Source organism: Corvus hawaiiensis, chromosome 32, assembly GCF_020740725.1.
Source record: "Corvus hawaiiensis isolate bCorHaw1 chromosome 32, bCorHaw1.pri.cur, whole genome shotgun sequence".
Lineage (NCBI taxonomy): Eukaryota > Metazoa > Chordata > Aves > Passeriformes > Corvidae > Corvus > Corvus hawaiiensis.
Window position 1 is genome coordinate 563,738 of NC_063244.1, and position 14,070 is coordinate 577,807.

Genomic DNA, 14,070 nt, shown 5'->3' on the forward strand with positions numbered 1-14,070 from the left:
TGTGTCCCGCTCCCCCCGTGTCCCTCCCGTTCCTCCCCGCCGTGTCCCGCCCCCCCTGTGCGTCCCCCCGCTGTCCCCTCCGGAACGGCAGCCGGGGCTCGGTGCTGTACAGCCTTTATTGGTCCCCGGGGCCCCCCCGGCCCCCCCCCGTCCCGGGGGGGCGTTTGCATAGCGAGAACGGGGGGGAGGAAGGGAAGGGGAGTGTGATGATGTCACGGGGGGTTGTGATGTCACCGGCTTGGCTGGCCCTCGTGTGACGTCACCATAGCCCCCCTCGATGTCACCGCAGCTGGGACATCACCGCCCTCACACCTTCGGTGACATCACAGCTGTGATGTCACCACTCCAATGCCACTGGCGATGTCACAGCCGTGACATCACCGATTCCACACTGACGCCGCTGTAGCCGTGACGTCACGCCCGCTGGGATGACGTCACGCCGCGACGCCGCCATCCCCTTTCCCGAGTGACATCAGAGCAGCGCCCGTGCCCCTCCTGTGACATCAGCGCTGTGACGTCATCACCGTTTCGACGTCAACACCGGGAGCCATAACCGGGGGCAAACGGGAGACCGGGGGGAGAGGGGCATCACCCGGGGGGGGTCGATGACATCACACCGGGGGGGGTGCCGGGTCGGTGACGTCACACGGGGGGGAGTGTCACAGTATTAACCCTTACGCGGGGAGGGGCCGGGGGGGTGCGACCCCCGCATGCCTGGGGGTCCCGGGGTCGCCCCCTATTTACAGCCGGGGGTTGGGGGGGCTCGAGTAAAGCTCAGCGCCCGGGGGGGCCCGCGGCGCTCCGGGGGTCCCCGGGGGTCGCACCGGGCCCCACCACCACGATGGGCACGGGGGGCCCCCCCGGGGCCGCCCCCCCGCGCTCGTGCTCCTGCACCGGGCTGAGCGCCTTGGGGGGGCCCCGCGCCCCCCGCTCGGGCTCCTCCGGCCCCGGGGGGGGCGGCTCTGCCCCGGGGGGGCCCCCCAGCAGCAGCGGCAGCTCCTGCCGGCCCAGGCGGCGGGCGGGGGGCGCGGGAGGGGGGGGCTCGGCCGGGCCCTCCCCGTCCCACTCGGCCAAGCTCTGCAGCGGCGGCTCGGCCGGGAAGTCCTTTCGGGGGGCTCCAGCCCCAGCTTGCGGGGGGGCCCCGGCGCCGCCTTCTCGGGGGGCCCGCGGCGGGCGAGGCGCGGGGACTCGGCGGCCTTGGGGTGCAGCTTGGCGGGGAAGGCGGGCGGGGAGGCGGCGGGCGGCGAGGGCGTGTGGGCGAGCGGCGAGAGCGGGATGCTGCCGGCCGAGCGGCACCGCGCCGCCCGGTACTGCCGCTGCAGCTTCGGCGACAGCCCCTGCAGGGAGCTCGGCCGCAGGTGCGGCCCCGCCGGCGACGGCGGAGCGCTGGAGCCCGGCGAGCTGCTGGGCGGGGAGGCCCCTGCGCGGAACGGGGTCAGCGTGCGGGGAACGGGACCGGGCACCGGGACGCCCGGAGCCCCCTTCCCGTGACCACGGCCCCGTTCTCACGGGCCCCCCCCCCTCCCCCCCCATTCCCCGCTCCCGTGGCCCCGCCCGCTCCCGTGGCCCCGCCCCGTACCGGGGTCGCGCGCCCGCGCGTGCGTGGGGGAGGCGGGCAGCGAGTCGGAGGAGGAGAGCGAGCGGCTCAGTGACGTCAGCGAGCGGCTCGTGTGCAGCAGCGAGGCCTGGCGGGCGAGGTGCCGGAACAGCGCACTGCGCCGCCTGGCGGGCGGGAGGACCGTCACACGCTGCGGCCGCCCCGGAGCCCCCCCCCGGTGCCCCCCCGGTGCCCACCTCTCGTGGCCGCTCCCGGTGCCCCCCCGGCGGTTCCTCCGGGCCATCTTGGCGCGGGCGCTGCGGCGCCGCGCGGGGCCCAGGCGGATCGAGGTGTTCTCCAGCGGCGTCGTTGTCACCAACACCTTGGTCCCGCTCTGGGCGACAGCGGGACACGGGCACCGACAGCGGGTCACGGGCACGGCCCCCCCGCCGCTCCCCGACACCCCCCAACGCCCACCCCCCCCACCAGGACTCACCCCGTGGTCCTGGCTGAGCTGCCATGACCCCGCCATGGCCCCCCCAAATCTCTCACCCCCGTGACCTCCCCCACTCCGTGACACCCCCCATGACCCTCCCCTGGTGCCCCCCACCTTGAGGATGAGCTCCACGACCTCGGTGTGCACCAGCCCGTGCACGGGCTCCCCGTTCACGTGCGTGATCAGGTCCCCGGCGCACAGCCCGGCCTCCTGCGCGGGGCCCCCCTCCTCCACGTGCTGCCCCCCAAAAACGGCGTCACCCAGGGTGCGCCGCCGATGTGACACCCCACACCCGCCAACTGTCCCCTCACCCCCCCAAAACCCAGGTGCCCACGACGCACCTGGATTGCCACACCCCAGACACCCCCGTGTCCCCTCCGTGCCCCCCCGTGCTTCCCCCCGAAACAATTTTCCCCCCTTTCCCCCCTCCCTTTTCCCATTTTATTCCCATTTATTCCCCAATTTCCCCCTCATTTTTCCCAATATTCCCCCTATTTTCCCGTTTCCCCCCGTTTTCCCAATTCCCACTCTGTCCCCAAGACCCCTCCTTGTCCCTCACCCAAACGACACCGCAGGCGCTGCCCCCCAATAAAACCCCTGTCCCCCAATAAAAACCTTGTCCCCCAATAAAACCCCTGTCCCCCCCGTGTCCCCAAGCCCCCCATTCCCGTGTCCCCGCGTGTCCCCGCGTGTCCCTGACCCAGACGACGTGGTGCACGCTGTACACGTCGCTGTCCCCCAGGTAGACGCGGATGGCCCGCAGGGTGAACCCGAACTTCTTCCCCGGCCGGGGGATGGCGATGGGCGAGCGCGGCGGCGCGGCCACGGCCGGGGCCAGCTCCCGGCCCGGCGACGAGTCCCGCGACGAGGGGTCCGACGACAGCGACCGCGGGGACATGGGGCTGCCCAGGGGGGACGAGCCGGGCGCCTCCCCTGCGCCCCCAGAGCCCCGCTGACCCCCACCCAAAAACCCTCCCGGGGAGACCCCCCAGATCTCCCACGGGCACCGCTGTCACCGCCCGGGGACCAGGGACATCCCACCCGTGGGATTGGGGGTCACACCCACCCCAAACCCCCCCCATCGGAGACCCCCAGACCCCCCAGGGACACCCCACCCGTGGGATTGGGGGTCACACCAACCCCAAACCCCCCCCATGGGAGACCCCAAACGCATGGGATCGGGGGTCCCAGCACCCACAGAGACCCCGGAGACCCCCAGCCCCCCCATCCCGTGGGGACCCAGGGGGTGGAGGGGTCCCTGGGTGTTTGGGGTCATTTGGGGACGGTCCTTTAGGGGGGGTCCCGGGGTGATTTGGGGTCGCTGTGGGGAAGATCCCGGGGGGGATGTGGGGTCCCTGCGGAGGGTCCCGGGGGTGTCACCCACCGCTGGGGATGATGACGGACAGGGCGGTGGCCGACGCCGACTTGGTGACCTTCCCGGGGGCGCGGGGGCTGCGCTTGTCCCCCCCGCCCTCGGCGGGGGCCACCCCCGGGTGCCGCGGCCGCCGCAGCCCCAGCTCGGCGCGGGCGGGGGGCGGCTCCCCGGCCCTCGGGGCTCGCTCCCCTGGTGGGGGGGGGGGGGGGGGACACACGGGAGGGTGAGGGGACACCGGGGGACACCGGCGGACACCGGGGACCCCTCCCCACCTTCCTTCCCGGGACGCACCTGGCTCCTCGCTGGCTCCATCCGGGGGTCCCTCGCGCCCCCCGTTGCGGGGGAGTTGCCGCTCCTCCGGGGGGGCCCCGGGCCGCGCCGGCTCCAGCAGCGCCGAGAAGCGGCGGCGAGCGCCCGGGGGGGGGCTGCCCTCGCCCTCGGGAGGGGCGGCTTCACCTGCCGAGCGGTGCTTCCTGCGGGGACACGGGCGTTGGGCATCGGGGGGACCCCTGCACCCCCCCGGACCCCCAGGACCCCCCCACAGGTGCGCACAGCTCGGGCGATCCCGTTCTCCAGCCGCGCTCGCGGGCGAAGCCGTCGCGTCTCCCCTCGTCCCGCGGGCGCCCTTTGGGCTTCGGCTCCTGCGAGAGCTGCTCCAGGCTGCTGTACACCTGCGGGGCCGCACCTGGTCACACCTGGGCACACCTGGGCACACCCACTGCCACACCCACCAGCACGCCAGAGTCCCGCGGGACCGTCCCAGCTTCCGCGCGTCCCCACGTCCCCAAATCCCCATCGCCCCTCCCCACACCTGTGTCCCCCCCGTCCCACGCCCACCTTGCTGAAGCGGGGGGAGCAGGACGAGAACTGCCGGATCTCCACGGGCTCGTCCTCCGTCGTGTCCTCGTCCTCGTACGACGTCACGTGGGGGTACCTGTCCGAGCGCGCTGGGGGGGCACAGGTGTGAGGGGGGTCCCACAGAGTGACCTCGGTGTGGGGGGGGAACCCCAAGGAGACCCTGGGAGGGGCTGGGGGGGGTCCAGGGAGGTTCCACGGGGGGTCACGGGGATGTCCCGAGGGCATCCAGGGGTGTCCCAGGGCAGGTCCAGGGGGTGACCCAAGGGGAATCCCGGGGTTGTCCCACAGGGGGTCCCCAGGGGGGTCCCGTGGAGGGTCGGGAGGGGTCCTGGGGGTCCCTCACTGTCGAAGTAGCTCGTGTCCTCCTCGGACTCCAGGTGCGGCACGAACTCGGCTTTCTGCCGCAGCAGCCCCGTCCAGTCGAGCGCGGCGAAGAAGCCGTGGGCCTTCACCTCCTGAGCCCCCCCTGTGCCACCACATCGGCTCAGGGGGGCCCGGGGGTGGCCCGGGGGGTCCCGGGGGGGATCCCGGGGGTCTGGGGGGGGGGGGTCTCACCTGCCCCGAGGCGCCGCAGCGGGTCCGGCTGCAGGAGGCAGGAGATGAGGTGCTGCGCGTCCGGGGGCAGCGCCTCGTCCCCCTCCGGCCACAGGATCTCGTCTGATGTGAGGGGACACCGGGGACAGGGAGGGGACAGCTGAGCAGAGACCCCCGTGCCTGGCAGCACCTGCCCTGTGCCCGTGTCCCCCAGGGCCGTACCTGAGATCACCTGCCCGAAGAGCTCCTCAGGGGTGTCCCCAAAGAAGGGGACGCAGCCCACCAGGAACTCGTAGAGGACGATGCCCATGGCCCACCAGTCCACGGGCTTCCCGTAGCCCTGGCGCAGGATCACCTCGGGCGCGATGTACTCGGGGGTGCCGCACACCTGGGGACAGGTGGGCTCAGCTCGGGACACGGGGGACGCTGGGGACACACCCTGCTCCCCTGGCCCCGTCCCTGGCACACCTGAGGGCAGCTGGGGACAGCTGACCACAGCTGGGCACACCTGGGCACACCTGAGCCCACCTGCGGCACCCCCCCGTGCCCACCTGCTTGTCGCGGAACTCCCGCGCGTCCTTCTCCATGTGCCCCTCGTACAGGTTGGTCGTGAGGCTCATCAGCCCCATCTTGGAGAGCCCGAAATCCGTCAGCTTCACGTGGCCCAGTGAGGTGATCAGGAGGCTGCGGGCGGAGGGGACACAGGGGTGAGCTGGGCGTGGCCCAGGTGTGTCCCCAGAGTCCCCCTGCCCCTCCCGGGGCCCCCGGCCGCACTTGTCGGGTTTGAGGTCGCGGTGGACGATGCCGTAGGTGTGCAGGTACTCCAGGGCCAGCACGGTCTCGGCGAAGTAGAGCCGGGCCAGCTCCAGCGGCAGCGCCCCGATGTGCTTCAGCAGTGTGGCACAGTCCCCGCCTGGGGACAGCGGGGACACGGGGGGACACGGGGGGACACGGGGGGACACGGGGGGATGTGGGGGGACAGCAGGGACACAGGGACACGGGGGGATGTGGGGGGATGTGGGGGGACAGCGGGGACACGGGGGGATGTGGGGGGATGTGGGGGGACAGCGGGGACACAGGGACACGGGGGGACACGGGGGGACAGCGGGGACAGCGGGGACACAGGGGGACGTGGGGGGACGTGGGCACGTGGGGGGGGCATGGGGACAGCTGTTACCACGAAACCCAGCCCCAGATCCCAACACCCAGCCCCGTATCACGACACTCAGCCCCGTATCATGACACTCAGCCCCATACCACGGCACCCAGCCCCGTACCATGATAGCCAGCCCCATATCACGATACCCAGCCCCATATCACGGCACCCAGCCACGTATCATGATACCCAGCCCCATATCACAACACCCACCGCCATATCCCTATAGCCAGTCTCATATCCCAATACCCACCCCCATATCCCAATACCCACCCCTATATCGCGATACCCACGCCCATATCACGACACCCACCCAGATATTGTGACACCCACCCCATATCACGATACCCACCCCCATATCGCGATACCCACCCCATACCCCTACAGCCAGTCTCATCCCAATACCCACCCCCCCCCATCGCGACACCCACCCCCCCCATCGCGACGCGCAGCCCCACCTTCCACGTACTCCATGACCATGCAGAGGTGGCGGCGGGTCTGGAAGGAGCAGAACATGCTGACCACGAAGGGGTTCTCGGCGAAGGTGAGGATGTCGCGCTCCACGAAGGCCTGGTGCACCTGGTTCCGCAGCAGCAGGTTCTGCTTGTTGATCTTCTTCATGGCGAAGCGCTGCCGCGTGGCCGTGTGCCGCACCAGGTACACCGCCCTGCCGTCGGGACAGGGCCGCCACACGTCACGACACGGCCCCGGGGACCCCCCCGTGCCCGGCCCCCACCCGCGGAGCCCCCCTCGCTCGCCGCTCACCCGTAGGCGCCGTTGCTGATGAGTTTGATGGTCTCGAAGTCGCTCTCACCTGGCGGCTCCTTGGGCCGGGGGGCGGCGGCGCGGCCCTGGGGGGGACAGGTGAGGCGGGGGGGACACGGGGGGGACACGGGGGGGACACGGCGGGGACACGGAGGGACCCGGCGCCCACCTCAGCCCCCTCCTCGGGCTCCGGGGTGTTGGTGCCGCCGCTGTCGGGCTCCTCCAGGTGCAGCATGTCTGGGGGGCAGGGGGGGTCACAGGGGGTGTGGGCACATGGGGGGCTCAGGTGAGCGCCCCCCGTACCTGCCTGGGTCCCCACCGTGTCCCAAACCCCCCAATCCACACTTGTCCCCCCCATTTCTGTCCCCTCACACCTGCCCCCCCATATTTTTACCCCCCTTTTTGTCCCCTCACACCCGTCCCCCCATTTTTGCCCCCCATTTTTGTCTCCCCATTTTTGTCCCCCCACTTTTATCCCTCACCCTTTCCCCCCCATTTTTTCCCCTTACACCTGTCCCCCCTATTTTTATCCCTCCATTTTTGTCCCCCCATTTTTGCCCCCCATATTTTCCCTCCCATTTTTATCCCCCCATTTTTGTCCCCCCATATTTTCTCCCCCATTTTTGTCCCCCATTTTTGCCCCCCATATTTGCCCCCCCATTTTTATCCCCTCATTTTTGTCCCCCCATATTTTCCCCCCCATTTTTATCCCTCCATTTTTGTCCCCCATATTTGCCCCCCCATTTTTATCCCCTCATTTTTGTCCCCCCATATTTCCCCCCCATTTTTATCCCCCCATTTTTGTCCCCCATATTTTCCCCCCCATTTTTATCCCCCCATTTTTATCCCCCCATTTTTGCCCCCCCTTTTATCCCCTCACCCTTTCCCCCCCATTTTTTCCCCTCACACCTGTCCCCCCTATTTTTATCCCCCATTTTTGCCCCCCATATTTTCCCCCCCATATTTTCCCCCCCATTTTTATCCCCCCATTTTTGCCCCCCATATTTTCCCCCCCATATTTACCCCCCCACCCTGTCCCCCCGTACCTGTGCGTCCCCCCCGTGCCCGGCCCAGCTGCCTCAGCAGGTACCGGGGGGGTGTCGGCCCGCAGTGGCCCCTCAGCCCGGCCGCGGTGGCCCCCAGCAGCTGCGAGAGCCCCGCGGGGTCGAACTCCTGCGGGGACAGCGGCGGTGAGGGGGGGACAGCGGTGAGGGGAGGGGGCTCAGGGGAGGGGACGCGGGTGGGGACGGCTGCGGGGCCTCACCAGGCACTCGAGCAGCCGCGCCGGGCGGGAGATGATGATGAGGAGCCTCTTCACCAGCTGGGTGATGAAGGCCACCTCCTCCGACTCGGAGCGCTCGTAGGCCTGGGGGGGACACGGGGACAAGTGGGGGTCCCTCATGGTTGTGTTGGGCCCCTTTGGATCCCTTGGATCCCCGCTGGTCCCCGATGAGTCCTGTGAGGACCTGTTGGGTCCCACTGGGTCTTGTTGGTTCCCACTGATCCCTTTTGGGTCCCCATAGGGTCGTGTTGGGTCCTGTTAGGTCCTTTTGGGTCCTGTCAGTCCCTGGTGGGTCCTGTTAGTCCCGTTGGGTCCCGTTAGGTCCCGCTGCTCCCTGATAGGCCCCGTTGGGTCCCTTTTAGGTCCTTTTGGGTCCTGTCAGTCCCTGGGGGGTCCCGTTGGGTCCTGTTAGGTCCTTTTGGGTCCTGTCAGTCCCTGGTGGGTCCTGTTAGTCCCATTGGGTTCCGTTAGGTCCCACTGCTCCCCACTAGGCCCCACTCAGCCCCGTTAGGCCCCACTCAGCCCCGTTGGGTCCCGTTAGGCCCCACTCAGCCCCGTTAGGCCCCGTTAGGCTCCACTCAGCCCCGCTGGGTCCCGTTAGGCCCCGCCAGGCCCCCAGGCCCCGCGGGGTCCCGTGTGGGCGCGGGGGTCTCGCTCACGTCCTGCAGCAGCCGCTCCATGTTCTCCTGCAGCTCGCAGAAGTAGCCAGCAGTGATGAGGCCGTGGCGGGCCTTGGCCAGGCAGTCTCGTGCCAGCTCCACCAGCTGGTGCTGGATGAAGCTGAGGGCGCCGTCGGCCAGCGGGGTCCCCCCGGGGCCGCAGCCGCGCACGAACTCCTCCAGCCGCTCCTCCATCTGCGCCGTCGCCTGCAGCACCGACACGGCCGGGTCCCCACGGCTCCCCGGGACCCATAACCGACCTCACGGCCACCCCACAGCCCCCCAGGGACACCCTAACCATCCCCACGGCCACCCCACAGCCCTCCTGAGAGCCCCTAACATCGCCATGGCCACCCCACAGCCCCCCTGAGATCCCCTAACATCGCCATGGCCACCCCACAGCCCCCCAGGGACACCCCAGGATCCCACAGCTGACATCAAGGCCACCCCACAGCACCCCAAGACCCCATAACTGCCTCATGGCGACCCCACAGCACCCCCAAGACCTCCATGACCACCCACAACCCCTCTGAGGCCTCGTAACTGCCCCCATGGCCACCCCAGGACCCCCACAGCCTCCCCCAGAGCGCGCCCAGCCCCACCTTGGGGAACCTCTCCTTGTACACGTGGTTCATCATCACGATCTCGTTGTCGTGGGACGAGGGCGAGCGCCCAGGGCTGGGGGGGAGGTCACAGTGTCACACCCCACGGCCACAGTGTCACCCCTCGGTGCCCCACGGACCCCCCTGCTGTTGTCCCCCCGCCCTGGGTCACCCCCAAATCCTGGCTCCTCCCTAAACCCCCAGTGACCCCCATGGTCCCCAACCCCGCAGTGACCCCCCTGTATTCCCCTCCAGCCTCTTCTCAAATCCCCCATCCCCCCCCCAAATCCCCCCTCGATGCCTGGGGGTTCCCTGGGCCCACCTGAGGCTGCGGGACCGGGGGCGGGGGGCCGGCCCCCCCCGGGCCCCCCCATCCTCCTCGGCCAGGCTCTCGGAGCTGCCGAAGTGGCGGGACAGGAACCGCAGCTCCTCCGGCGTGGGCTGCGCCGGCAGCTGGTGCAGCCGCTCCTGCGACGAGCACGAGGACTGCGCGCCCGCGTCACCCCCGGGACCCCCGACAGACCCCCGGGGTCACCGCCCGGACCCCCCCCGTGTCCCCCCCGCCACCCCCCGGGACCGCTACAACCCCCCCACATCACCCCTGGCCCCCCAGCCTCCACCCAGACTCCACCCTCTGTCCCCCCCCCGGCTCCTCCAGGACCCCCCCAGCCCCCCGTGCCACCCCCAGGTCACTCAGCAACCCCCCCCGGGTCCCCCGTGCCACCCCCAGGTCACTCAGCCCCCCCGGGTCACCCGTGCCACCCCCAGGTCACTCAGCAACCCCCCCCGGGTCACCCGTGCCACCCCCAGGTCACTCAGCACCCCCTGGGTCCCCCGTGTCACCTCCAGCCCCCCCCCCCCACCGTGTCACCCCATGGCCCCTTTTGGACCACCCCCGTCACCCCCTGGGGGCCCCCAAACCCACCACGGATCCCCCCCCCCTCTCCCCAGACCCTCCCCCGGCACCCGCTGGCCCCCCTGGATCCCCCCCAAACCCCAAACCCTCCCCCAGCCCCTCAGTGCCCCCCGAGGCCCCCCCCGGGGGTCCCCGAGCCCCCCGACTCACCGAGACGGTGGAGCTGGGGGTGTTGGTGCCATAGCCCGAGGAGGGCAGCGAGGCCAGGGACCAGCGGCGCCCGTCAGCCCTGGGAGGGGGCACGGGGGGGGTCAGGGGACCCCCGCCCCGGGGAGACCCCCCGGAGCCCCTCGGGTTGGGAGGGGACCCGGGATTGCTCTCGCCAAGTGCTTCTGTCCCTGTCACCACCCTCCGGCCGCTGGGGACACCCCTGGACACTGGGGACACCCCCGGACAGTGGGGACACCCCCCGGACAGTGGGGACATCCTCGGACACTGAGGACACTCCCTGGACACTGGGGATATCCCTGGACACTGGGGACACTCCCGGACAGTGGGGACACCCCCGGACAGTGGGGACATCCTCGGACACTGAGGACACTCCTGGACACTGGGGATATCCCTGGACACTGGGACACTCCCGGACAGTGGGGACACCCCCCGGACAGTGGGGACATCCTCGGACACTGAGGACACCCCCGGACAGTGGGGACACCCCCTGGACACTGGGGACATCCCCCGGACACTGGGACACCCCCGGACAGTGGGGACACCCCCCGGACACTGGGGACATCCCCCGGACACTGGGGACACCCCGGACAGTGGGGACACCCCTCGGACACTGAGGACACCCCCGGACAGTGGGGACACCCCTGGACACTGAGGACACCCCCTGGACACTGGGGACACCCCCCGGACAGTGGGGACACCCCTCGGACACTGAGGACACCCCTCGGACACTGGGGACACCCCCGGACACTGGGGACACCCCTCGGACACTGGGGACATCCCCCGGACCTCAGGGACCCCCCCGGACACTGAGGACACCCCTCGGACACTGGGGACACCCCCCGGACCTCAGGGACCCCCCCTTGGCCCCCTCCGAACCCCAGGAACCCTCCCGGACACTGAGTTTGACCTCGGGGACCCCCACCCAGACCCCCCCCCCCTGCTCCTCACAGGTGTCCCCAACCTGGGTCCCCCCACCCCGACACCTGCGACCCCCCCAGACCCTGGGGACCCCCCCGGAGCCCCCCGACCCCCCCTCACCGGCGGGAGGAGGCGAAGGAGAAGTGGGCGGGGGTGCTGGGCGAGAAATTTCGGGGGCTGTCCAGGGGGCTGTTACCTGGGGGGGGGAGGGGGACACACACAGGTAAGGGTGACGTCACCCCCCGCCCTGCCAGGCCACGCCCCCACCGCGGGTGGGCGGGGCCAAGCGATTGGGACCCACCCCAGGGAAAAAGGGGGGACAGGAGGGACCCCAAGGGTTGGGGGGGGGTCCCTATAGGTTACGGGGGGGTCTCTTGGGGGGGTCTCGGGGTCTGAGGAGGGAATGGGTCACTTCAGGGGGTCCCGGCAGTTTGGGGGGGGTCTGTAAGGGTCCCTTTGGGGGTTTCTGTGGGGACTTTGGGGGAGGTTGGGGATATCGGGGAGGGGTCGGGGGGCACCGGGGGGGGCGTTGGGGACATCGGGGGGATGTTGGGGACACCGGAGGGGGTCCGAGAGACAACAGGGGGGCTTTGGGGACATCGGGGAGTGGTCGGGGGACACCGGGGGAGGCGTTGGGGACATCGGGGAGGGGTCGGGGGCACCGGCGGATGTTGGGGACATCGGGGGGGTCGGGGGACACCGGGGGGGGTGCTGGGGACACCGGAGGGGAGGGTCCGAGGGACACCGGGGGGATGTTGAGGACATCGGGGAGGGGTCGGGGGACACCGGGGGGATTTGAGGACACTGGGAGGGTGCCGAGGGCGCTGGGAGGGGGGGTCCGGGTGACACCGGGGAGGGGTCGGGGACACCCGGGGGATGTTGGGGACACCGGGGGGGGGTGCGGGGGTCTCACCGATGTGTCCGGGCAGCGGCGAGTGGGGCCGCGGGAGGGTGGGGGAGGTGCTGGTCAGGATCAGGCTCTTCCGGTTGCTCGTGCGGCAGCTGGGGAGGGGTCGTGGGGGGGTCGTGGGTGGGGGTCGGGACCCCCACCCTCATACACGGACCTCCCCCCTCCCCGACTCCACGCGGGTCCCGAACGTGCTGGGGGAGGGGGGCACCCACAGCCTCCCCCCCACCCATTTTGGGGGGCAAGAATGGGGGGGTCGGGGGAGAGGGCAGCGGCCGGGGGGGGCGGGGGGGAGAGGGTGGAGGTGGAGATGGAGATGGAGGATGAGGAGGGAGAGGGGAGAGGGGAGGATGAGGATGGAAGAGGGAGGAGGGTGGGGGAGATGGGGGGATGAGGATGGACGGGAGATGAGGATGAAGGAGGGGGATGAGGATGAGGAGGAGGAAGAAAGAGGAAGACGAGGATGAGAGTGAGGAGGGAGAAGGAGGAAGATGAGGATGAGGAGGATGGAAGGCGCGTGAACATGAGGATGAAGATGAAGAGGATGGAGGAAGGATGAGGATGAAGGAGGATGAGGGCACGGGAAGCAGAAGGACGAGGATGGAGCGGGGAGGATGAAGGTGGGGAAGGATGAAGGCTGAGGATGAAGGCTGAGGCTGGACATGGAGGATGAAGGATGAGGATGACGGGGATGAAGATGACGGACGGCGGCGGGGGAGGAAGGCCGAGCCCCCGGTACCTCTTGGTGCGGCGGAACATGTTGCTGCCCACCAGGATCGGCATCGGGGGGCTCCGGGGGGGTTCCGGGGGGTCCGGGGCGGCGGCGGGGCGGGGGGGGGCGGGGGGGCCGCGGCGGCTGCAGTGGGCGGGGCCTGGGCGGGGCCTGGGGCGGGGTTTGGGGGGCGCAGTGGGGGGCACGGGGGGGTCTCACCTGCTGCTCTTCCGCGGCAGCGGCAGCTCCTTCTGGAACAACGGCAACGGGTGGGGGGCGGCCCGGACCCCCCCCGCGACACCGGATCTCCCCCGGACCCGCCGGACCGACCCCCGCAGCAGCGCTTTTGGGGGGGGGGCACCGCGGCCTCCGTCCCCCCCCCTCCCGGGGATGCGCGATGTCCGAACCTTCCCCCCCCCCCCCCCCCCCCCCACCCCGAACATCCCCGGCCCCGCAACGCGCTCCGGTACCGGGCCCGCATCCCTCCCCCGCCGGTGCCGACCCCGCCCGGAGCGACCTTCCCGGTACCGGGGTTGCGCTGACCCCCCCCGCCCGGTACCGCCCGGTACCGCCCGGTACCGCCCTGCGCCGTGCACCCCCTGCGGAAGGGCCTGCGGTCCCCGGTACCGTTCCAAATCCCTCCGGTACCGCTCCCCTCATCCCAGTACCAACCCCCCGCCAGTTCCGGTACCGATCCCCGCATCCTCCGGTACCGACACCGACATCCCCCCAAGTAACAACCCCCTCCCGCTATGGACACCGCACTCCCGAACCCGGTACCGAACCCCCGGTACCGATCCCCGCCCCCCCCACCCCCCCGCCGATTTCCCCCGTCCTCCGGTACCGTTCCCCTGCCGGTACCGGTACCGCCATTCCCCCGGTCCCTTCAATAACAACCCCCGCCTCCCGGTACCTGCAGCCGCCGCCGGCGGATCACGCCCGAATCGTCCATGTCGCCGGTGCCGGTGCCGGTGCCAGTGCGGGGGGGCCCCGGCCTCGCTTCCCCCCCCCTCCCCCCCGCAGCCCCCGGTACCCGCAAGCCCCCCCCCCCCCCCCCACCTTCAGCCGCCCTCCGCCATCGCCCGGGACCCCCGGGACGCCCCGCCCCGGCCCCGCCCCGGCCCCGCCCCGGCCCCGCCCCGGCCCCGCCCCAGGCCCCCGCCCCGGCCCCGCCGCGCCGAG

At 71.0% G+C, this 14,070-nt stretch overlaps 1 protein-coding gene across 4 annotated transcripts; it reads right to left on the reverse strand.

Moving 5' to 3' along the window:
* Positions 1-98: 98 nt before the first annotated feature.
* MAST1 (microtubule associated serine/threonine kinase 1) lies at positions 99-13,908 on the reverse strand. 4 transcript variants are annotated; one of them, XM_048289838.1, is made up of 27 exons: positions 13,802-13,908; positions 13,108-13,136; positions 12,183-12,271; positions 11,390-11,465; positions 10,331-10,409; positions 9,587-9,750; positions 9,265-9,340; positions 8,663-8,869; positions 7,986-8,087; positions 7,768-7,894; positions 6,891-6,958; positions 6,722-6,807; positions 6,415-6,623; positions 5,575-5,713; positions 5,352-5,484; positions 5,023-5,188; positions 4,822-4,923; positions 4,610-4,732; positions 4,246-4,355; positions 3,961-4,079; positions 3,700-3,881; positions 3,418-3,597; positions 2,734-2,966; positions 2,148-2,270; positions 1,795-1,931; positions 1,580-1,722; positions 99-1,420 (listed from the first exon to the last, which is right to left on the reverse strand). In XM_048289838.1, exons 1-27 carry the CDS (start codon positions 13,838-13,840, stop codon positions 741-743), a joined length of 3,921 nt encoding a protein of 1,306 aa, XP_048145795.1. In that variant the 5' UTR covers positions 13,841-13,908; the 3' UTR covers positions 99-740. The 4 variants fall into 4 exon arrangements, with proteins under 4 accessions (XP_048145795.1, XP_048145796.1, XP_048145794.1 ...); XM_048289839.1 differs by having other exon boundaries at positions 9,587-9,732; positions 13,108-13,139; positions 13,802-13,907; XM_048289837.1 differs by having other exon boundaries at positions 13,108-13,139; positions 13,802-13,907.
* Positions 13,909-14,070: the final 162 nt, after the last annotated feature.